The following is a 24988-nucleotide window of genomic DNA, read 5'->3' as shown; positions in this document are numbered from 1 at the left end:
ATGTTTCTACCATTGTAGGTTACATATCTCTTTTCCCGAGCTGCTTTCAGGATTTTCTCTTTGTCTCTGAGACTCGTAAGTTTTACTATTAGGTGTTGACCTATTTTTATTGATTTTGAGAGGGGTTCTCTGTGCATCCTGGACTTTGAGGCCTGTTTCCTTCCCAAATTAGGGAAGTTCTCTGCTGTGATTTGCTCCAATATCCCTTCTGGCCCTCTCTCTCTCTTTCTTCTTCTTCTGGGATCCCAATTATTCTAATACTGTTTCATCTTATGGTATCACTTATCTCTCGAATTCTGCCCTCGTGATCCAGTAGTTGTTTATCTCTCTTTTTCTCAGCTTCTTTATTTTCCATCATTTGGTCTTCTATATCACTGATTCTCTCTTCTGCCTCATTTACCCTAGCAGTTAGCACCCCCATTTTTGATTGCACCTCACTAATAGCCTTTTTGATTTCGACTTGGTTAGATTTTAGTTCTTTTATTTCTCCAGAAAGTGTTTCTCTAATAATTTCCATGCTTTTTTCAAGCCCAGCTAGTATCTTTAAAGTGATGATTCTGAACTCTACATCCGACATCATACTAATGTCCGTATTGAGTAGGTCCCTGGCAGTCGGTACTACCTCTTGTTCTTTTTGTTGAGTGATTTTTTCCGTCTTGTCATTTTGTCCAGAGGAGAATAGATTAATGAATGAGAGAACAAAATGCTAACAGGGAATGACGTCCCCAGAAAATATACTCTAAACAAATCAGAAAAGACCTGAAGCCGGGGAAAATAAAGGGAAAGAAAGAAAAAAGAAAAAGAAAAAGATAAAAACAAACAAAAACAGAACAACAACAAAAAAAACACAATATGATCAAATATGATCAGGCTGGTGCATAGACCAGTGCCACATACTAGATTTTGGGTATATTTTGGTCTGTTATTTTAGTCTGTTAGAAGAAGTGCCTCCCAGAATTTTAAAGAAAGAAAAACTTATATATGTACAAAAATAAGGGTTGATATGATGAAGGGATGGAATATGACTGTAAAGATGAAAATTATAAAAAATTTTATAAAAGGAATTGATAAGAAGTTGTTTGAAAAAAGAAAGAAGAGGATTTAAAAAAAGAAAAGAAAGGGGGAGAATGTGATCAGGCAGGAGAGTAGAACAAAACCATACACTAGAGATTTAGGGTATTTTTGATCTGTTAGAAGAAACTATCTCAAAATTGTAAAGAGAGAACAACTTATATATATATGCCAAAAATAAGGGTAACTACTATGAAGGGATAGAATATGACTCTAAAAATGAAAAATAAAAATTTTTTTCAGAAAAGGGATTGATAAAATGTTGGTTGAGAAAGGGAAAAAGATGGGGCGCCTGGGTGGCTCAGTCGTTAAGCGTCTGCCTTCGGCTCAGGTCATGATCCCAGGGTCCTGGGATCGAGCCCCGCTTCGGGCTCCCTGCTCCGCGGGAAGCCTGCTTCTCCCTCTCCCACTCCCCCTGCTTGTGTTCCCTCTCTCGCTGTGTCTCTCTCTGTCAAATAAATAAAATCTTTAAAAAAAGAAAAAGGGAAAAAGAAAAATTCAAAAAAAAAGAGTTAAAGAAAAAATTAACGTTGAAAGACTAAAGGATCATGGTAAAAAAGCCATGGATTCTATGTGCATTATTCCCCTAGCGCTGGAGTTCTGCTGTTCTCATTGATTGGTAAACTTGGTCTTGGCTGGCTATTCTCCCTGATCTTCTGGGAGAGGGGCCTGTTGCCGTGGTTCCCAAATGTCTTTGCCGGAGGCGAAATTGCCCCTCCCTTGCCCGATCTGGGCTAAGTAATCTGCTCGGGTTTGCTCTCGGGAGCTTTTGTTCCCTGCAAGCTTTCCATGCAGTTTTGGATGCCGAGAGTGAAAATGGCGGCCTCCCAATCTCCACCCCGGAGGAGCCGAGAACTCGGGGCCCCGCTCCTCAGTGCATCCCCAGAGAAAAGCAGTCGATCAATCCTGTCTCCCTGCTCTGGCCGCACTCCATGCTCACCCAGCCTGTGACCCGAGCGTTTCTATCTCTGACACCCAACTCGGTGTGGAGTCTCCAAACCCAGCAGATCCCTGCAGTGCACTCCCGCGCTGCTCCTCCCGGGGGAGGAAGGGGAGTCTCCCCGGATCTGCCGCTCATTGGGTCCTTGCTGGAGGAGCAGTGGCCCGACTGTGCCGCGGATCACAGTTTATGGCAACCCCGAGCTGAGAGCCCGCTCCTCGGCTCCGTCTCTGCAGCCGGCTTCCCCACTCTGATACCTGGGAGCTCTGCCACACTCAGGCACCCCCGGTCTTCCTGTGACCCCGAGGGTCCTGAGACCAGTGTCCCACGAGGGTTCCACCCCCTGCTTAGCCACTGGAGCGACGTCCCTCAGCAGAGCCGACTTCTAAAAGTTCCGATTTTGTGCTCCACAGCTCTATCACTTGCCAGAAGCGCCCAACGGAGGCCCCCTCCCCCGCCGTCTATCCTCCCGAATATCGCCTCAGATTCACTTCTCCGCACGTCCTACCTTCCAGAAAGTGGTCGCTTTTCTGTTCAGAGAGTTGTTGCTATTCTTTTCTTCGACCTCCTGTTGAATTCGTAGTTGTTCAGAATGGTTTGATCCCTATCCAGCTGAATTCCTGAGACCAGACGAAATCCAGGTCTCTTACTCCTCCGCCATCTTGCTCCACCGAGAAAAGATACTTTTAAGACAATTGGTGAAAAAAGTGAACATGAACAGAGTATTCAGTTGGATCTGACAGTGGTATCAGAAAGGATCTCTTACCTGTTAGGGATATATACTGTAATTTTTTGTTTGTTTCAAGTTTTTATTTAAATTCCAGTTATCATAAAGTGTAATATTAGTTTCAGGAGTAGGAATCAGAGATTAATCACTTACATATAACACCCAGTGCTCATCACAACAAGTGCCCTGCTTAATACCCATCACCCATTTAGCCCATCCTGCCGCTCACCTTCCCTCCAGCAACCCTGTTTGTTCTCTATCGTTAAGTCTGTTTTATGGGTTGCTTCTCTTTTATTTCCCCTATGTTCATCTGTTTGGTTTCTTAAATTCCACATATGAGTGAAGTCATATGGTATTTGTCATTCCCTGACTGACTTACTTCACTTAGCATAATACCCTCTAGCTCCATCCATGTCATTGGAAATGACAAGATTTCATTCTTTTTTATGGCTGAGTAATATTCCACTGTGTGTGTGTGTGTGTGTGTGTGTGCGTGCGCGCGTATAAATACAGGTGAAATAAATGTCTGGGATTTGCTTTAAAATAGTCCAGCAAAAACATGGGGCGGGGGAGATCAAGCGGATAAAGATAAAACAAAAGTGGCAGGTTGTTAATAATTTTTGAAACAGAGTGTACACTCTGGTACTGGGTACTTGAGGACTTGTGTGTGTTTGGAAATTTCTATAATAAGTTGAAAATAAAATGGGTTGCAATTTTGGTACTGGGATTCATAATGGCTGAAGAAAAGTAACTAATTTTATTTTCTTAAAATGGAGTGTTTTATGTTATAAATACTACTGATAACAGTCAAAATAAGGAACAAATAAAGTTATGAGAAGCAATTTATATATAAATTCTCTTAAACTCTTTTTCATTTATCTTTAAATACCTAACATACTGCCTGGCATAGGAGAGGCACACAGCAAAGGGCTTGTTGAACTGTAATCTCACCACAGTAAAAGTGTTTAATTTTTAGAGAGATTTAAATTTTTCTTTTTCTCTAAGAATTTATCTGTTAGAAATGGGTAGGTTTAAGGTTGGTCTCATTTTTCTGAATAAGATAATTCTTATTTTATAATGTTAGATCTTAGAACACTGGGTTGTTTTATGCCAGATTTGAAAATACCTATACAAATCTTTAATTGTTTTGCTATGTCAGCATTCAGACTTAACATCTCTGTATTTTGGTTGCTCAATATGGTATTAGGTTTTCATGTAAGTTAATTATTAGTTAATTTATCAAGAATATTCAATTAGTTTATCAAGTTGTATTTTTCTCTTGAAGTAAAAAGTTCAACTTACAGCCTTGAATTGCATGCTTTTAGTTGAAACATTGGAAATAGGACAATTCAAATATTGCATTTGTCCGGCATGAAGTTTGATTTTCTGTCTTCAGGAAATAATATCAGCCACATTGATGTTTTACTGTTTTCTGTCTTGTTTAAGAAATGGATCCCTTCCTTACACCTAGCCCAAACTAGCCAAAATCAGTTTAACGCCTGATAACTGGCTTAGTATCTAGTCTGTGTATAATATCCTGCGTAATTTTTTTCTCCCCTCTCCTTAAAAAGCCACTAGAGCAGAGTTGCTGAGGAACAGTGTAATTTCCAAATTACATCAAAGAAGTAGAGCTAAAGGTCTCAGATTATAATCCACAGACTGACTAGTCAACCCCTAAATTAACTCCACAAATGTTAGCTAGATTGGGCTATGTGTAATCTAGTCAGAAGTTGGAATCAGAATAGATAAGTGATCTGTAACATTCATCCATAATGTCTGTAACAGCACTTAAAAAGCATTGATATACTTCAGCTTCACCCGTGGACCATATCCATCCTTCTCTTTTGGATCATTATGCTATAAAGGACAGTTTCTCTACCAATGTTACTTATCCCAGTGCTTCCTAGAACTGCTTTTTCTTTCATTATCTCCTCCCTTCTACATATATATAAATGCCTACCTTGCACACATATAGTAGACACTCACTTTAACAGTTCATTCTTTTTCTTTCTTTTCCAGTGTCATCTTCCCCAAATCTGTCCTGTTTTTAAAAACAAAAAAACCCCATAAACTTCCTCCAAATACCATACTTTGGGTTTTTTTTTTCCTTTGACAGCCAACTTTAAAAAGGCCATACTTACTATTCCTTACCACCCATTCGGGATTTAACAGTTTTTTTTTTACCTTTCTTTAATACTTTTTGTTAACTGTCTCCTGAAGAACTTCTCTTAATTTGAATCCATGATTCAAGAACTGTTTACACTTCTCTAGCCAATTCTCTGTCTGGCTGGTGCTCTTCCTCTTTGGGAGTGCCATGTTTGCTTGTGCGGGTAGTGTGCTGCACAGCTCTTGGGCATCTTCCCCGTTGTAATCTATGTGAGAGGCCCTCCTTGGTACTGTGCAGTGTACAGCTTCACTGTCTATATGCAACAGCTTTGCTCACAACTTAAATGCATTGATAATTTCACAGATTTCCATCTGATGACCTCTCCTTTCATACCATAATAGGTTCTCAAAGTCAGTGGATGGACTGTGTGCTAATTCTGTTCCTCAGCTCAAACTGACAGAAATAGGCCATTCTATTTTTCTAGCCCAGAACGCTCTTCTGAATTCCAGATTTTTTCTAAATGTCATGTAGGATTTGCCATTAAGATTCAACTAAAATCTTTTTTATCTTACCTTCTCCCATTCCCTCAACCTAATATGTATCCATATCCTGTATACCCTATTTCAGGTACCAACTCAGAGCCATCTTGAGTTCCTCCTTCAACCTCATTCTTTTTTCACCTAATTAGTTAGCAGTCTTGCAGATGCTACCTCCTAAACCTGAAGTTTTAAAATATGTTGATCTTGGGGGCGCCTGGGTGGCTCAGTTGGTTAAGCGACTGCCTTCGGCTCAGGTCATGATCCTGGAGTCCCGGGATCGAGTCCCGCCATCGGGCTCCCTGCTCGGCAGGGAGTCTGCTTCGTCCTCTGACCCTATCCCCTCTCATGTGTTCTCTCTCTCTCATTCTCTCTCTCTCAAATAAATAAATAAAATCTTTGAAGAAAAAAAATAAATAAAATATGTTGATCTTGGTACCCCTTTACATTCATAAAAATTATTTTTTTAAAGATTTACTTATTTGAGACATGGAGAGAGAGACATTCTTAAAAATTATTAAGGACCCAAAGAACTTCTTTTATGTGGATTAGAAGTCAAAAATAAATTTTTAAATATTTATAATAATACTAAAACCATTATATTTTGACATGAATAATATTTTAATGAAAAATAACCTTCAAAAACAAAAATTGTTTTACATTTTTGAAGTTTCTTTACTATCTGACTAAACAGAAGACAGCTAAATTCTCATATGTGCTTCTGCATTCAGTTTGTTGTGATATATTGTTTGGATTGAAGTGCTTAAAGAAAACTCAGTTTCACACAGATATGTAGTTAGAACACAGAGAGGTATTTTCAGGTAATTGATACCACTCAGAACTTGACCAGTGGTGGTTTAATGATGAAAATTTAATTGCAATGTGGAATCTGAAACCACATCAATGAACTTTTAATACTATTATGTTAAAATCTATCATGTGTAACTTGATGCAGTTGGAAAATATTGATTCACTGAGTTATGCAGATATTCCAAATATTGACATATTTCATCATACAATATTTTTTAATCACATTTGTTAAAACATCACCAATCTTATGAGGAAAGTCTTTAAGTAGTGGGAAGCTATCGAGCCTCACAGTGGCAAAGTCAAGTTTTCGAGAATTCTGGTTTTTGCTTGATCACGTGAATGTTATCATTGGCAACAAATACTTTCAGTGTTTTTCCTTGAAGTTACAGCTCCCTTCATTGATTTCTGAGGCGATGTCTGCCAGACAGCCTTTCATGTGGAAGAGTGCTGCAGTGAGAAGAGGAGCTAGTTCTGCTTGAAATTTGAATAATTACACAAGTCTTCTTCCTCAGGACAATCATGTTACTTCAGTATAGAACGGATGTGCTTTATGCACACTTCCCAATTTGTCACTATTAAAATTAAATATTTTAATAGTGACAACTATTACTATTACTATTAAAAAGAAGTGTATTTAAGGGTCAAGATTTAATAAAATCAATATTTTTTATCTTTTCAACGTGGATATTCTTACGTGAAACTGTTTTCCACTGCAAGGAGGCAGTGAAGAATACACTGACTCTAGTATATAATTTGGTGCTGCTGCTTTAACCCATGCTAAGGTGTCCGCATTGTTACCCACCATTGTTTTTGCAATGTCATTGCAAATATCCACCCAGTGAAAAAGGCCAAATAACACTTAAATAACACCTTTATATTATTATGAAAATGGTTTTGACCTCATAGATGGGTATGTTGAAAGAATCGTGGGGCCCTCTCAGGGTCCATTGACTGTTCCTTGAGAACCACTCCCTAAACATCCAAGACATGTTGCCCTTGCCTACCCTGTCTATGGTCTTTGCCCCAACCTTTATTAATTTTATTAATCTGGTCTCCTAAATGATCTCTCCGTCTCCTTTCTCTTTCTCAAGAATTACCTTTCTAGAACACAAATCTGATTATGTAGATACCCTTTTAAAGTCTTTCAGCCGGGGTGCCTGGGTGGCTCAGTCGTTAAGTGTCTGCCTTCGGCTCAGGTCATGATCACAGGGTCCTGGGGTTGGGCCCGCATCGGGCTCCCTGCTCAGCGGGAAGCCTGCTACTCCCTCTCCACTCCCCTTGCTTGTGTTCCCTCTCTTGCCGTGTCTCTCGCTGTGTCTCTGTCAAATAAATAAATAAAACCTTAAAAAAAAAAATAAACTCAGCATGCCCAGCACAATGGAATAAGATCTAATAAATTCCTTTATAGAACATAAAAGCTTCTTTATTATCATGCCTACCTTATTAACTTCTGTTCCTGTCACTATATACTTCTACTCTTTAAGCCGAACTCAATTTATTGATAATTCCCTAAACACATCATTGTTTCTACAGTCCCATACATTTGCATGTGCCACATGTTCTTTCCACCTGGAATACCCTCACTTTTAGTTTCCACCTATCCCTCCAACTCTGCACATCATTTTAAATCACCTCATGTTACTACCCACAAAATTTTATATTTTGTTAGAGTTTTAAAATTTCTATAGGACTTACACTGCTTTATAGTTATTTTGCTTATGTCTTATTTTCTCCGGTTAGATTGTGAGCTGTTTGATGTCAGGAACTGTGTCTGTCCTTGTATTCCTAGTACTTACCAAGGGCAAGGCATATAGTAGTCATTTAATAAATGTTTGAGTATTTCAATGAATTTCATAGAAACTTCTAATACTATCCTTGGATAGAGTTGCTAATGAATAATAAAAAGGCCACACATGGGCAGAAAAAGGAAAAATATGTATATATGTGCCTCAGCCACTTTATTGGATAAAGTAATGAATCTTTATTTCTATAAATTTGACTAATTAAGATTCAGGAGAACATTTCAGTTTATTTCTGTTTCTGAAAAGTTGAAGTGGTTTACATTGAAAAATTAACCTTAATTCATTATAACTCCATCTCTAATAAATTTGGGGGGGGTTTTCCTTTGATAATTTAGCATTCTTAACATGAATGCAAAAATGCCAGGATACTTCTGTATTTCTATTAATATTTAAAAACTAGTACCTTTTAAAATATTAAGATAACCTTTTAAATATGTCCTCTACGTTGTTTTATATTAAAACTTGGTTGATTATGTCTTATGTTTTGAATTTAGTACACTAAAATAATATAAGGTCTCCTATCAGAAAGGCATCTAAATAGAGGTCTTACTTAGTGTAATCTACCTATATACAACCTGTATCAACAAAAAGAAACTCCTTTAAAATAAAAATTGGGGGGCGCCTGGGTGGCTCAGTCAGTTGAGCGTCTGCCTTCAGCTCAGGTCATGATCCCAGGGTCCTGGGATCGAGCCCCACATCGGGCTCCCTGCTCAGTGGGAAGCCTACTTCTCCCTCCTCCACTCTCCCTGATTGTGTTCCCTCTCTCGCTGTGCCTCTCTCTGTCAAATAAATAAAAATTTTAAAAATCTTAAAAAAAAATTTTTTACCAATATTTCATAATGTATAAAACTTTCAAAAGTTAAGTAAAAATTTTTATATGTAAGAAATGTTATTGCCCACCATGTATTCTGCATAATGCATTGTAAGTATATAGATATGGTGAAATCTAAATCACCTAAAATTTGTAGACTTCAAGCAGATTTTGTAGATTATACTTTCATGCCCATTGACCATTTATTTCACTGTTCATTGGCACCTGATTAAAGGAAATAACATAATTTTTTAAAACCAATCACTTTGGGCCTCACTAATTTAGAATTTATGATGAATGAGATACTAGACTGGCAGCTTTTTATAGCCCATGGGCTAGATATTGCCTAGTAAATTAAAATTGTTTACAAAATTAAATCTTTAAGAGAGCTGATAAGTATTTTAAAGTAATCATTCCTATGTAATGAGTTTGTTGATTATAAATTGTGCACATAAAGCATATTGACTGATTAAAAGCCATTAGTAATTGAAATTTCTCCAAAAAGATTCTGAATTAGTGAGGTGAGTAATATAGGTCAGATGTATGTCTTTTCAGTTTTTGCAGCGATAATTTGGCCAAAAATTACTTCTTGGGATTACGTTTGAATTCTTTTATGCTATTGTATCCCTATTGCTTTACATTTTAAAGAATTGGTAAATCTGCGGATCTCTGTGTCAGTGTTGTGTATAAGTAGAATGTGATGGTACCTACTGAGATACAAATTGGATTTCCTTTACATGCTTTCTTAAAAAATTGATATTTTAATTCCACCGATTTAAGGAAATTATTGTTTGTAAAACATTGAAAATGGTTACCTGAACTCAGAAATGGGTGTATTGAGTCCGAAGATTTATAGGAATAATAAATACCAAGTTGTATATTTAATTTGATAAATTTCTTTTGAAAATAGTTCCCTTTTGTACCATTATTTTTTATATGAAAAAATACATAGGAAATAGAAAAAAAAAGGATATATAGTGATTTTGCTCATGAATCTGTTTTCCAGCATTCATTTACTACATACATTGTCATCTGTTCTTTTCTTTATTTCATAATTAATTTCAAAATTCAGCATTTTTTATCTAATTTAACATTTTCATATTTTTAAAGGTCCCCAGGTGCATCCAATTTTTCAGCTTTACCAAAGATCTCTCCTTCATCTCTATCAAATAATTATAACAACATCAACAACAGAAAGTAAGCACTGAATCTTAAAAACTCTTTGTTTAATTGATCGCCCTATTGTGGTTTCAAAAATCTCTTGTATCTAAAACATAGGATAAAAGTCTTAATGCATTAAAATTGAATTTTCTTTTAAATTACTGATCAGTTCTTCTAGGAGTAACTTTACCAGAAAGAAAGCACAGTTATAAACTTCTTGATTTAATACATATACTACAATAATCCACTAAAAGAAAAATAAAGTACTTTCAGAATTTTACTTTTTAAACACTATTGAAAATATATACAGAAGTCTATTAGAACTCAGTTTTTTAGTAAGAGTGTAAATTTCAGATGTCATTTGAGAACTAGATATATAATCACCTACAGTCTGTAGTATTTTTTTTTTAGAGTATATATCAGTGATTCTCACCTGGAAAGCATACACAAATTTTTATGTTTATCAAAAACGCATTCACTTTTTCTTTAAAAAGTTTAGAGAAACAATTCCCTTACCCCATCATGAATCAGAATCTCAGAATTTAAAAAAGTTACATGAAAGTGTATGCTGTATTGCCATAAGAAAAAAGTTTAAAAATCACTTGGGCTTCACTATAATGTCTGACATGGGTATATTACCTTGAAGGTACATTACCTTGTCACGGTTTTTGTTTTTTTTTTATAGAAAAGGATAAAAAGAAAGCTTTTATTATTTGTGATTAGTCCAGTCAAATTAGGGGAAGAACTTTAATCTAGAGATGATTACCCTTTTATTATTTCTTGAATAGATACATTGTTGTTTATTTTTTAGGTTAACTGTATGTAGTTAAATATTTGCACTACTTGTCCAGTTCATAAGTGGCATCTGATTTCCCAAAGAGTAAATTTGGACTAAGGCTATTTGTGAAATAATTTTTAAAATAACATCATTAATTGAATTTGTAAGTTTAATTAATTTTCCCTTAAAATTCATTTCTGGGGTGGAGAGAGGGCTTGACAAAATGATTTTTAATGTACATCTAGGTTATAAATATGTAAGAACAGCCAAAATCATTTTGGAAAGGAAAATGAGAAGGATTAATCCTACCAAATATCACAACCTGTTGTAAAGATAATAAGAATTCAAACTGCATAGTAGTGACCCAAGAATACATCTACAGATCAGTGAAATGGAAAAGACAGTCCAGAAACAGCCCTTTATACATAAAATCAGAAAACACTGTAGACTAATGGAGAATGAGCGGATTATCCAGGAACTTTTGTTGGGAAATTGGATTACTATTGAGAATTTCTCTTTAAAACTTTATATTAAATTGACTTTTTAATTGTTAGGCATATAAAAATGAAAAGGCAAATAAATGGAAAAAAATACTTGCTACAAATAACAAAGGATAAATATTCCTAATATATCAAAGTCATAAAGATCAGTGAGAAATTTTCTAAGACAAGTAGACAAATGGGCAAATGATACAGCAGGCAATAAAAGCAAAATAATTAAAATATGTAAACATTTTAAATACTAAAATTCACAACTAACTACAGATGTGTAAATTAAAACCATAAAAACTCCATCCACTTCTCTGCACTTCAGTCTCACTGGTAATGATACTTATTCTTGCAAGGATTTCGTTTGAGTGTTGGAGTATTAGTCCAACTTTTTAGAAAAGAATTTACCATGTGTGTCAAGAAGATTTAAAACATTAATTCCCTTATTTTAATAATTTATAAAAAGACGTGTATCATAGTGTAATTACATTATAGTGTAATAGTGAAATATTGAAGATGCTATGAATATCCAAACTTGCAATGTAGTATGTTCTTTACTACTTAAAAATGTATGTCCACAGGCAAAAAAGTGAAAGGAAATACCCTTGTAATCTGGTTTGTATTTTATATGGTATCTTTTAATTAAATTCATGAAAAATAATTTTTTTATGGGAGATAAAATACTTCTTGTGTTTCTACCAATTGCAGATGCTCCCACATTTACTATAAAAGAATTCAGTTCCATGTATACATATTTATAGTTATTCTTTGGAGAAATTTTTAACATTGTAGACTGCATTGAACATAGACTGTATTGGGACCTTTTGACTGGAGTCGTCATACTACTATATGTGGTCTGGTGTGTTTCTGTTTTTGTCTTATTTCCCTCCCATAGTAAAAATATGATGGTATAATCGGATCTTAAAACCTCTGGCTGCAGAAGATACTGGGAAAGGAATTGGAGTATTTTCTTAAGTTTGAAATATGTTTAATGATTCTACTTCTATGGCTAGATTATATTTTTAGCTATTTATATTTGTTTATTTTAGGCACTAAAATAGTCCTTTCATAATAGGAAATTTTTATAGCAAATAGCTACTGAAGTACCACCATGCTTAAAAGTAAAGCTTTAAAAGTAAAGCTTACTTTATTATAAAATGCTCCTAGAAGTCTTAACTGTGTTTATTTAAAAAAAAAAAAAAAAAACCTGTAATGTTAGACTTGTGTGCATGGAAGTAATTAAGGTACATCATTATTGTAGTTTAAAAGTTGTACATGATAAGACATATTTTGTTTTTACTGTATGTTTTTACTGAATGATCTGTTCCCCATCCCATGGCAAGTATGAATAAAATTAGGTTAAATGTAAATAAAGAAAGAAAGAAAGAAATAAATGTAAAGCTTAACTTTCTTAGTAAAGAACAAATAAACATTTGTAAAACGGGAAGTTTTTTAATTTTAATTTGACTTAACACTTTATTTTGAATTTGAATTAATCTGAATTTGAATTAATATTTGGATTAATATTATAATAATTATCTAAATTATTTCACATAAAATTTATTTCTTTCCATTCAACTTGTAGAAATAAGTAGGAGTTTGAGACTTATTGTGGAAGTAGCATAGTTTCTTTAAAAGTATGTAAAATGGGTAATGACCTTTTTTAGATTAAGTGCATTTTTGAAACGTCATGTATATGGAAATATTCTACAAGTGCCAAAGTATATACTAAAATCAGTAGTTATGACTTACAAGTTTATATGAAATTATCTACAAATTCAAGACTTGAATTAAACTGATACATTACTAAGATAAAAAGTTTTCACTTCCAGAAATAAGGATATTAGTCATAAAGATAATAACAACGTATACTTGGAATTATTTCATATAAATTTAATAAAGCTTTTATTAAAGACTAATATTATGAAGAATCAGTTGTTTACTCTGATGTAGTAATTTTACCTGCTAGTCTATACAGTATTTGTTTTTGACTCAAATTATAATTTAAGTTCATTTTTAATATGCACCAGTTTCTTTCTCTTTTTGTTCCCTGCATTTTTCTGTCTTGCTACATTTGCTTTGATATAACACTGCCTTTAAAACATCTTTTTAATGTATGTGTTGTCGCAACTCTTGGCATTCCACATCAGAGCACATTTCTATTTTTATGTTAATTAATTTAAAGCTCTTCTATTTGAAATGGAAATGACTCCCTGTAAGAGATTAAACTATGAAAAGAATTTGATTTTGGAGACTGACAGAGCTAGCCAGCCATATGGCTCTTTGCAAGTTACTTGCTGAAAGCATCATTCATTAACTGCGAAATGAGCATAATTATAGTTATGAGGATTAAATTATAGATTTATAATACTTATAATGTCAAATATAAGTGCTAATTGAAAAGTCAATCTGAAATTTACCAAAAAATAAGTTACTTTGATTTTCAGTGTATCTTCATTTAGGGTGATAGATTTATAATACAGAATTAATGTAGTATAATACTAAAATTCCCATTAAGGTTACAGGCATACTAATTTATTTTTGCAAAATAGCACAGCCGTAGAGGATAAGGACTAGCTTGCCATCTTTAGGGAAAAAATAGTCATAGGCCTAGGTTTCCATGTACCTTGTTGAAGCGTTTTAAGAACTCCTGGTTTTGGTATTTTCCATTACTTATTTTAATATTTAAATTAGGAAACACTCCTGGTTTTGGTATTTTCCATTACTTATTTTAATATTTGAATTAGGAAGCACATTGAGTTACAAGTGGCCAATCAATATAGTATTAAAATATTTTAAATTTATCAGTTTTTATTATCATTGAGCATCTAGACTGTCTCAATCTTTGGGCAAGGCTTATATTTACTTTGTCACTTAAACTAAATGTAGATATCCTCTAAGATTCAAATTTTAAAAGACAAACTGCTTTTGCAAGTAAGTTTTTGTTCATTTCTCAGTAAATAAAAATCCCTATCCCAGCAAATTCCATCCTGTTGCCACTAAGAAGAGAAGAGCTTCCAGCATCCATTTGTGTTACTTGTGGCAGAGACAGATATCTGAATATATACTTAAGGAATAAGCATGTAAATGTGCTTTTTTAGTCTTTTCACTTTGTGTGTGTGTGTGTGTGTCTAGGCATGAGCATGCATTTGAACATAGTGTACTCTGTTCAAATTTTATTATAATTTTATATCTGGAATATGTGTGGGGTTTTTTTTTATTGTGGAGAATAGGTAGAAAATGCAGGCCTTTAATTTTTGTATATAGAGACTTTGATTTTTAGCACTTACAGGAATAAAAGAAAAACAGGATTTAGCTTTTTGTTACATGTCCTCGAAGTTAGATTCAAAAATCCAGTCATCAATCACTGAGTGAACATATATTGAATTGCTAATAGGTGTCTTGCATTTTAGTCGTTACTGGGAATATAAAATATGAATCATAAAGTTAATGATCTGCATCATATACTGCTTATAAGAACTATGATTATTCAGAACCTGGCAGAAACAATGAACAGCCAGGCTTCTGTGGCCTAAGTAACTTGGGAAATACGTGTTTCATGAACTCAGCTATTCAGGTAGGTCTTTCCAAAGTGAAACTCACATGTTTCATGGAAATCAGCAATAAAAGAAGAGTAGAGTTTTACATATCAGAACAAAACAAAACAAAAGATGCTTGAGTCTATTTTTTGTTTTATACTTTTTTTTTTTTTAAGTATCAGGAGGTTTTGCTTCTTTGAGTCTGGGAACTGGTCTTTTTGTTTATGTTGGGGGTATGTTCTTAAAAATGTAAAAATATTATTAGGTTAGCATTGTATGTGTAGTTTTGGATTATGGTAGTTTTGTTTTATCTGTGTAGCTTGTTGAGGGGTGTGTGTGTGTGTGTGTGTGTGTTTACTAAAGGCTTTGCTATAACTGGCAGTAGTACAGTTCTCTTAAACTGTTAAAATAATAAAGTGAAAGTATAGAAGATACAATAGAAAGTATTTGAAATTATAAGTAAAAAATATTTTTAAAAAAGAATACCAGGAATAAATGTAGCCAGTTGAGATTATCAGGGTTACTAATTAATCATGTTTATTTGTAACACTGTATTCCTTTATTTGAATCCTGATTTGCTTTTAGCATGACCTTGATTCTCATTCAGGTTTGTTCTCATGAATTAAAAAAATGATGATTGAAAATATGGTTTTGAATTATATCTGAAGTGTCCATTGTAAATATTTTATAAGATAACCTATTAAAAATTAAGGGAGAATCGATCCTTTTCCACAAAAGTATTTTTTTATTACATGTAGAAAGAAAGAGGGACAATTTAACTTATTGATTGACTAAAATTACTCTGATCTCTAAAGTTGAAAATTATATAGCTTTTTTTAAGATTAATATTTATAATGCTGATAGTCCAGATTATCCTAAGGTTATAATCATCTAGGTAAAAAAACTACATTTTCTAACAAACTGGAAGAAAGATAAGGCAAATACTGGAATATACTTGCTTAGAATCATTTCATTTTTGCAGCCCTGATCACCCCAGACTTTTTTCTGCATTTGAATACTAGATTTTGCTGGTCTAGCATAGAAACTATAAATAGAATCTTCAGTGCATCAGACCAGTGATGTCACAGAGGCCTTGGAAGTCTCTGCTCTCACCTGTAACTAAAGTACAACTCCTCCTGTTTCTACTGTTCTCATTCTGTTACAGTAGCAGGATGTAAAAGGGACATAAATGAGATGATTTATTGCTGCGGGTGGTGTTTAAAATCTGAATGTTTTAAATTTGATGGAGCAATGAAGAACGGAGCGAGCTGTGGAGCTGCTCCAGCTAATCAAGGGTAGAAAGATATAATAGTGGTTTTGTATTGGTTGGTGTGGCATATGTATGCAGTGATTTTGTTGATTGGATGAGAAATATCTTAATTAAAGGGGTTATTTTGATTTAGGTTCATGTCTTTAAAAGTACATGTTAATTTTTTTAATAAAATTTAATGACTGACCACCTATCTCAAATCGGTTTGAAGTACTCTGCTCATATAACTACATTGTAATAATCGGCTGCATTATGAAATATATTCTTTGTTTTCTTCCAGTGTGAAAAACTCAAATTATTGTCTCCCATCATATACTGCTTATAAGAACTATGATTATTCAGAACCTGGCAGAAACAATGAACAGCCAGGCCTCTGTGGCCTGAGTAACTTGGGAAATACGTGTTTCATGAACTCAGCTATTCAGGTAGGTCTTTCCAAAGTGAAACTCATATGTTTCATGGAAATTAGCAATAAAAGAAGAGTAGAGTTTTACATATTAGAACATGAGTATTATATATGTTTTGAGAGTTTCTATTTTCATGGAAGATTTAAACATGCATGTTTGAGTCATTCATTCTAGTGCTAGTAGAATATCATTATCAAGTTCCTCAATTAGGTGGCATATGATTGATTACCACATGGTAGAAGATTAACTATCACTTTATGCAAAAATATAATCTCAAACAGAAAACCTAGGCTCTCTGAAAAGAAAAAGAAACCGAGTGAGATCACTCCTTTATATTTTCAGTAGAACTGTCATGGTTTTTTGGACATTGGTGGGAATGTTAGAGAATAAATCTTTTATGGTCACCAGTTCTGTAACTCTAAATAAATTTATTTTTACACTTGATCTTAGTTTTTTTGAACCTTAATGTGAAATTAAGATTTTTTTTAATGAGAAAATTGTATGAACTTCCTTTTGCTTACATATTTTAACAAATCACTTTCCCTTAAAGATCTTTTTAATTTGGGGATAATTGATCACTGCCCCTTTTTTCCTTTTGTCTCTCCATGGAGCGCCCTTTTCTTCCTGCTCTGTCTATACCCTCTTGAAGCTTGTTGAATATTTATGTCTTTGATCGACTTTGAAATAATGAGATCTATATGTTTTTTTAATATCGCTGTCACTAATTATAAAATTAGAGATGGTTATTTCATTTCCCTTTTACAAATAAAATTCTGCGTTTCAAAAAGCCCCAAATAATGGTATACTATTTTTGATATTTCAATTTTAACCTTTTGGGGTGGTGTCCTTTTTTGGGGGGGGTTGGGTTTTTTGCAAATTCTGAAATTTTATTTTTAAATCTGTAATTTTCTTTTCTCAATTCATATTTTAATACTGAATCTCTGATGCCCAGGCAGCATCCTCCAAAGATAATAGATTAAATACAGAGTATAGATTAATTAAGAACATTATTACAACTCTTTTTCACTATCTGAGAGTAGTATAGGACTCTAACCATCCAAAATCCAAAATTCTAAATAATGCCTTTTGTACATTGGCATTAATACATTTGTCTCCTAAATTAACCATTGTCTTTACAGTATTCTTGGAAAATTAGAATTTAATTGTCAAAATTGTATATTGGCAATCTTTTAGAAATGCATAGGGGATATAATTACTTAATTTCTGATTTCTTGGTTTAGAGTTGATCCACTCAGAAAATAGCCTTTCTGCTCAAGCAGATACTGTGTAGGGTTAATAAACTCTTCCTTTAAACCTTTGATGATTAATATTATTCATGCTTTAATGTGAATTGCTTTATTCAAAATTATTTTTCTAGGATCCTAGTGCTAGTTAAATAAACAATTTTTAAAAATTTTTATCTTTATTTTTCTGGGAGAGGAGAAAAGGAACTCATTTGAGAAGAGCAAGCCAAAACTTATACTATGATTCTGGCAGCTATTTAGATATCAAAGTAAAGTGTGTGGGTGCTGAGCTTTCAGAGATAGAATCAGTCCATACAGATGTAATTTTATTTGGATGTCTGTGGGACTCTTCTACCTGACCACTGAAAATCATCTGTAGTACCATCTCTGGAAAATGTTTTATATAATGGTGGTTACATCAGTACCAGAAAACTCTTCTTATATCACCAAGTCATATTAATTTTTGGGTAACTCCTATCCTGGCACTGCCAAAATTATTTTGGTTCTAGACACTTGATAAAGCTTGCGAGGTTTTGTTTTGTTCTGTTCTGTTTTGTTTTTAATCTAAAATCAATCTTGGTGCTTTCTTACAAGGATTGAGAAAATACTTTAACAGCCTAGGCATTAAAAATTTGAGCCGGTCAGAAGAGAACAAGAGTTAATGTTCATGCTAATCATTCAGAAACGGCTCTGGCTTTCATTCAAACTGAATTCCTTCTAAGGGATTATTACGTTCTAGTTTCCTGTGCCTTTAATACAGTCTTATTTAGTGTTTTGTCTCCAGATGGTTAACTATAATTTCTTAAAAATGAGTATTAAAATTAAATCTTCTAATCACTTCTGTTGAGCTAGATTTGGCATTTGTTGAACTTTCTTGTATATGTTTAAGGTATCAGAAACTTCATTCTATTAGTTATTGCCTCACTTCAAAACAGTTTTATTACAATAAATTTGTAAATCTAATGCTGACCCTCTCTTAATATATATCGCCTTCACATGTTCCATTTCAACTGAAATTAAAGCCTAAGAGTGAGGTTTGTTAGCCAGGAGGGTGATAGTTTGTTACTTTCTGGTAATAATCATAAAGTAAGAAAAATTTTAGATGAAAACTTCAGGGGTTTTTTAAGCAGTGAATATTATTTCATGTCTGTGTCTTGGCTGGAAACTGTACTTTCGCTAAAATCTCCAATCACTTTGAGCAAGAGAAAAAAACTGAGTTTTTATTTTTGCTACTTTTGACTTTTATTTCAAATCCACGATTAAAAAAGCTAATACTTCAGTTTTATTTTCTTAAAGCTTCTATGCTTTTTGATTGATTTAGATGTTCACTCTGAAGCTGAAAACTCACCATTAAAGGGAATGCAAAATGATGTGGGTAGCCTTTATCCCTGTTTCATGAACATGTATGTAAGTTGTTAGGCCCACAGATCAAAGGGGTTAAAGATAACTAATAGAGTAGATTTTTTCAAAATAATTTTTTTAGATAGTTTCCTCAATTTTCCTTTTTTTTTTAAGTTTCCTTGTAACTTCTGTGAAACTGAAGACAATTCATGAACTTCAGAAAATATTTCTACTGATAACTTGAATTTCAGTGTAATTTCTTGTATTCAATAATCCTAAAAAAATACATAGACATTTTAGTACCTCGGGCAGTATGATTATTGATATATCTAAAAAAATATGTGTGGGAGGCATACCTACTTTTTGTATGGGAGAATGGATTATGCTTTTATGCTTATTAACCCATCAGTAGCCTTGAGGTAATGAAATCTTTTGATTGCTTATGGTTAAAAACTAAGTGGCACCAATCTGAGTGTGATTTTAATATTATTAGTGTTATTAATTTAATTATATTTGTATTCAAGGTTCTCTCTGATGTAATGGTATAAATGAATATTAATTTTTTTATGAGAATAGTACTGCCATATAGATTTAATTTATTAATTTAATATTTATTGAATATGAAACATATGAGAAACTTTTGGACATAGATCCTGACCTCATGAAGATTATAGTCTAGATAACTGTGATTTTCACACTTTTTGCCTTTTAGTATGAGAATCTTTTTTTTTTTAATTATTACTATGAAAAGTTTAATTTTATCCTCAATATTTAAACAGATGTAGTGAAGTGGCTTTGGTTGGGTAAAGGATGTAGAGTCCCATCTGCTTTCTCTTACTTTTCCTTAATGGCCCCAGAAGCATTCTCATGGGATCCCAGGACTCTAAGGAACAGTCTAAAAACTATAGTATAGGAAGAAAAAAGAAAAGAACACATTAAAAATTAATAATACAGATTAGGAGCACTGGTTATGGAGTTACACTGCTTGGATTGAAAACATGTCTCTCTTATTTATTATCTGTGTTACCCTATATAAGTTATTTCCACAATTCATTTTTGTCACCAGATGAGGAAAATATTAGGACCCATATCTTAGGAATTTATTGGGAATTAAATGAGTTGAAGACTATAAAGCTCTTAGGATAGTAACTAACACATCATAAATGAATAGGGAGTAGGTTGGTATTTTGTCTTGTTGTATTTCAATTCAACAAGCTAAGCAGAGTAACTGGAAAAAGTCTACTTTTGATAACCCCTCTATTTGTTCTCCTTTCCTACAAGTCTCACTTCACCTAGTGAATGAAGAAAGAATTAATTGTATTTTTAATTCTTTTTCACTTAGTGTTATTGCAATAATGGTATTTATCATCTCCATTTTTGAACAGTGTTAGTTTAACTCTCCCTAGGCAAACTAGTAGGCAAGTGTTTGTGCATATTCAGTCTTCAGAGAACTCAGAATTCATGATTTCAGGTTATCCCTGGCCTCAATCATTGCAGGCATACACCACCATGTCCCAGTGGTACAAATAAGTTAACAAAATAGTTTTCTAATGCCCTAAATCTTTGAGAGAATGTCTAGTTTTAAAATTTTGCATTATTGGAGGTAATTTTAATTAGCATCAGTTGAGTAGATTGAGGAGCACTCCAACCCTTGTCTTTTTCATTGTCAAGGCCTAGGAGGCTCATGATTGGCTTCCTGGAAGAAGCAACTCTGCAGATGGATTTGAAGCAGGGGAGTGATATGGTCTTTTCCACTGGAAAGCAGCATGGCGTAAGATGGTTGTTTTCAAACTCTTTATTTGGAAGTAATAGGGCTTCTTACTCTAGGAAGTTGTTGAAAAAAATGATAATAATCAAGAATCTGTTCATTATTCCTGTCATACATTGTACAATCAGTTGGGATTCCAAGCATTTTTAAAGTCAGCTTTTTTTTAATGATCTGTTGGGTTAGGAAAAAATCTATTCAATCTATTCAGTAAATTCAGAAGAATGCTAAAGCTTAAAGCTTTTTTAAAAAACTTAAAGAGAATGACTAATACTAATGACTAATACTACGCAGAAATAACTTTTTTTAAGAAACTAGATTCTTATTATATTGTAAAACAGTGGAAAAGTCATTACTGAAGCTATTATTTCTATGTTGTAGTACTTTATAGCTTTGCATATGATTAAAATAATGCTGTTCTGCTGTCACCCTGAGACATTCTTTTTGCATTTATTGGAGCACCAATTCCAGATTAACATGAAGCTTTCTAATTTTATTCAAATAACCAAATTTATAGTTAATAAATGAAAATCGTTTTCATCAGAAAAAGAATCATTTGACCCGAGACATAAGAATTTTAAAAAATAGTTTAGGATCTTGAAGAAAATGATTTCTTCTGATAAACTGAGAATATAGCTAAAAATTCAAATACTTCTTCCTAGGGCAGACTTTTTAAAAATTATAAATGACATACAATATGATATTAGTTTCATATATACCACATAGTGATTTGATATTTTTATATATTACAGAATGATAACCATGATAGATGTAGTCACCATCTGTCACCATACAAAGTTATTACAAAATTATTAACTATATTCCCTGTGCTGTACTTGACACTAATCCAGGAAATTAAACTCACTTATTTCAGTTCCTATATTTGCCAAAAATTACATGGCACTATCATCAAAAATGTGTTTAATCATCTATCAAATGACAACTCAGTTGGGTCTTCTTTCCATTTTGATAAAAGTAAAGAAATGGAAACGACCTTTCTTGTATTAGAACCATTCACTTTCTCAACACAGATACCAATTTTTTTACTTTTCCCTTTGTTTGAACTAGGGTAAGAGAGAAGTATTCCTTCTTTAGAAAGAGAAAGGGGGCTGGGAAAGGAGAACCTGAATTCTCAGGCATATTATTTTGGGGAAGAGTATATACAGCATAGTTCTCTAAGAATATGGTTTTCATAACCGGGGGAGACATGGTATCTCTAAAAGCATGACTTTTGCACCTATGTAACTTGGCTAATTGTGATTTCTTGTCATGAAAACATGCCTTTCTTAACATCAGATACTGAAGGGAATCTTATTTTGGCATTCTTCACATTTTCTGAATTAACATACAAATATCTCTAGGATTAATGCCTCTATTTCTGAATTAGTATAGACTTAAATGTTTTATCTGCCCCTAATTCTGTATTAGGGAATGACGTAAGTATAGATTAGAGAAAAATACAGGGATTTCAAGGAGTTATAAATAATTACACCTGATTCTAATGCAGATTTACATTACTCTGGCAGATCAACACCAATTTACATATACTCACTAGACAGGATTACTTACATATACTCACTGGATAGGATTACATCTTACGACAGCAGTTAACATAATCAGACTGAAGTATCTTGTATTGATTTAAGATTTTTTTTTTTTTAATTTTTAAGTAATCTCTGCACCCAACATGGAGCTCAAACTCACAGCCCTGAAATCAAGAGTCGCATGCTTTACTGACTGAGCCAGCCAGGAGCCCCTCTTGTATTGATTTTAATAACTGTTGAAAGGATATTTATTTGTAGTTAAAGGAAAATGTAAGAAATGTCAGTCTGTAATTTATAATGATAACTACAAATTGCTCACCTCCAAAAAAAACAAAGGGAATGTGGTTCCACATTTACTTCTATCACCCAAAAATCAAACAGTTTATTTTCTTGCGGTCAAAATGCTTTCTAAGATCTATTTTCTCCTTTATTAAATATACACTAATATCATTCAATACTTTATAATTAGAAGATTCTAAAATGTATCATGCTAATATTCTAAATTATAAATTGCTATTACTGAATAGTGTCACTAGGATATAGAGGATATTGGACTGATAGAGCCTTAAAAAAAGGGAAGGCATGCTAAATCCCTCTGACGGGCTTGTTTTGTTGTCTTTTTGTCTATTTGTTTTAATGTATACATTTAAATTCTGGTCAACTGAGGCTGTGCTGTATTTATTACTAAAAAGTCCCTAATCTACTGGACTTTTTTTCTTTTTTTTTTTTTTTAAGATTTTATTTATCTATTTGACAGAGAGAGATATAGCGAGAGAGGGAACACAAGCAGGGGGAGTGGGAGAGGGAGAAGCAGGCTTCCCACTGAGCAGGGAGCCCGATGCGGGGCTCGATCCCAGGACCCCGGGATCATGACCTGAGCCGAAGGCAGACGCTTAATGACTGAGCCACCCAGGCACCCCTGGACTTTTTTTCTTTTAATATCATTTATCTTAAAATCACCTTTCTATTTTAGTTCGTGAGTAGAAATAGTTTGTGATTATGCTTATTGCTCATGAACAACTTCATTAATGTTGTCAGTTTGCAAATAATTGCTTAGTTCAATATTCTTTTAATACTGTACTTATGGAATCCAGTTGCTAAGTATTACCAGTCAGCCCTTTAGAGTGATTGTAAACTATGCTATACTGGGTAGGGAGAGGGTCAGTGAGTTGGTACTGAAAACCATTGCTTAATTAATAATAATATTTAAAATAAATTACTGATTCTCATAAACTCATATTAAAAAATTAACAGCCCAGTAACGAACCTGCAGCCTCTGAGAACAACAGTACCCTTCTTTGCATAGTGCAAGTTTTTCATATCATTGTCACTTTCTTAATTTCCTCTTCACAGAGGTCTGTCATTTAAGGCATAAGGTATCCTTACTTCACTGATGAGAAAATTGAGGCAAGGAAAGTTTAAGTGACTTGTCATTTACTAGGACAAGTTAATAAGTGAATTAAAATTGAGTTATTATTCAAAGCATTCTGAGATGTATCTTTCAAAATGACACTAATCAACTTGTAAGAAATGCATAAAAATGTTTTATTGTGGTCAAATAACAAAATTTACTATTTTAATCATTTTTAAGTGTACAATTCAGTGGCATTAAGTATATGCAGATTGTACAACCATTAACAGTGTTTTTATGTTTATGTCAAATATATGGCCCCCTTAATACAAGATGCTCCCATGAAGTAATGTAACTGTTGTATATATCAAAACAGTTTCCTAGGAGGTTATATACATACTTACTCATTTGATAGTAAGAGTGTTCAAAGCATTTTAAGAACTCCTTTTGGAATTACGTTCCCTTTTCTTAGCTTTGATGATGAAATTGATTTTCAAAAACCTGAAGTTATTCAGAGCATCGTCCTCAGAATATTATAGGCCGGTCAAGCTGGGTAATTTTTTTTAATCAAATATACTTATGAAGTCATCCATTCATTTACTCAGCACATAGTTATTGAGGGCCTGCTAAGTTCCTTTCACTCTCATAAGCACTAATTACACCATTGTGAGCAAAACAGTATCTGTTTCCATGGAGCATAGTCTAGTAGAGAAGATGAACATTAAATCGTGAATTATGATAAGCATCATGAAGAGGAAAAATGGGGTGCCGTGAGTAAATAACAAGAACTTGGAGAGTACCTACTTTATACTGGGTGTCATACTCTCCAGAAGTAACATTTGAACTCTGACCAAAGAATGGGTATGAGTTAGGCAGGTGAGAGTTGAAGCTAGATGGAGCAGCAACATGTGCAATGCCTCTAGGACAGGCAAGTATGAGGAACCAAAAGGTGAGGAACCTGTGTAATAACATTTGAAAGGGAGTGATATAAAATCAGTCAGAACCTTGCCTACTCTATATACAGTAGTAACTGCCCTCCCACATTCCATACATGAATCATAACCACCTCACATGCTCTCTCTATATATTTAGGTTTTTGCTGTTGTTGTTGTTGTTTGGTGGGCAGCAAAGCAAAGTTTATTGAACGACAGTAAAGTAACAGTAGAAAGGTCCCGAAGAGGAAGGGGACCCAAGAGGGTTGCCCTGTATTTGGTGTTTTTTGTCTGTCTGCCTTTGCCTACTCCAAACGCACCCACAGACACATGCTCACACACACACACATTCCATGAGCTCAAG

At 33.7% G+C, this 24988-nt stretch overlaps 1 protein-coding gene across 2 annotated transcripts in view; it reads left to right on the top strand.

Annotated features, from left to right (window-relative positions):
• USP15 (ubiquitin specific peptidase 15) overlaps positions 1 to 24988 on the top strand; it is a 127758-nt gene that overhangs the window by 67736 nt on the left and 35034 nt on the right. Inside the window, exons 7-8 of one of the 2 annotated variants that reach the window (XM_021678691.2) lie at positions 9915 to 10001; positions 16321 to 16465. In XM_021678691.2, coding sequence (XP_021534366.1) covers positions 9915 to 10001; positions 16321 to 16465 — 232 coding nt within the window. The remainder of the gene's footprint in view (positions 1 to 9914; positions 10002 to 16320; positions 16466 to 24988) is intronic. The other variant, XM_021678692.2, reaches the window with a different exon arrangement.

The sequence above is a fragment of the Neomonachus schauinslandi genome, chromosome 5 (genome assembly GCF_002201575.2).
Source record: "Neomonachus schauinslandi chromosome 5, ASM220157v2, whole genome shotgun sequence".
Taxonomy (NCBI): Eukaryota; Metazoa; Chordata; class Mammalia; order Carnivora; family Phocidae; genus Neomonachus; species Neomonachus schauinslandi.
The sequence above is the reverse complement of the archived record's forward strand: the minus strand, read 5'-3'. Positions and strand labels throughout refer to the sequence as shown.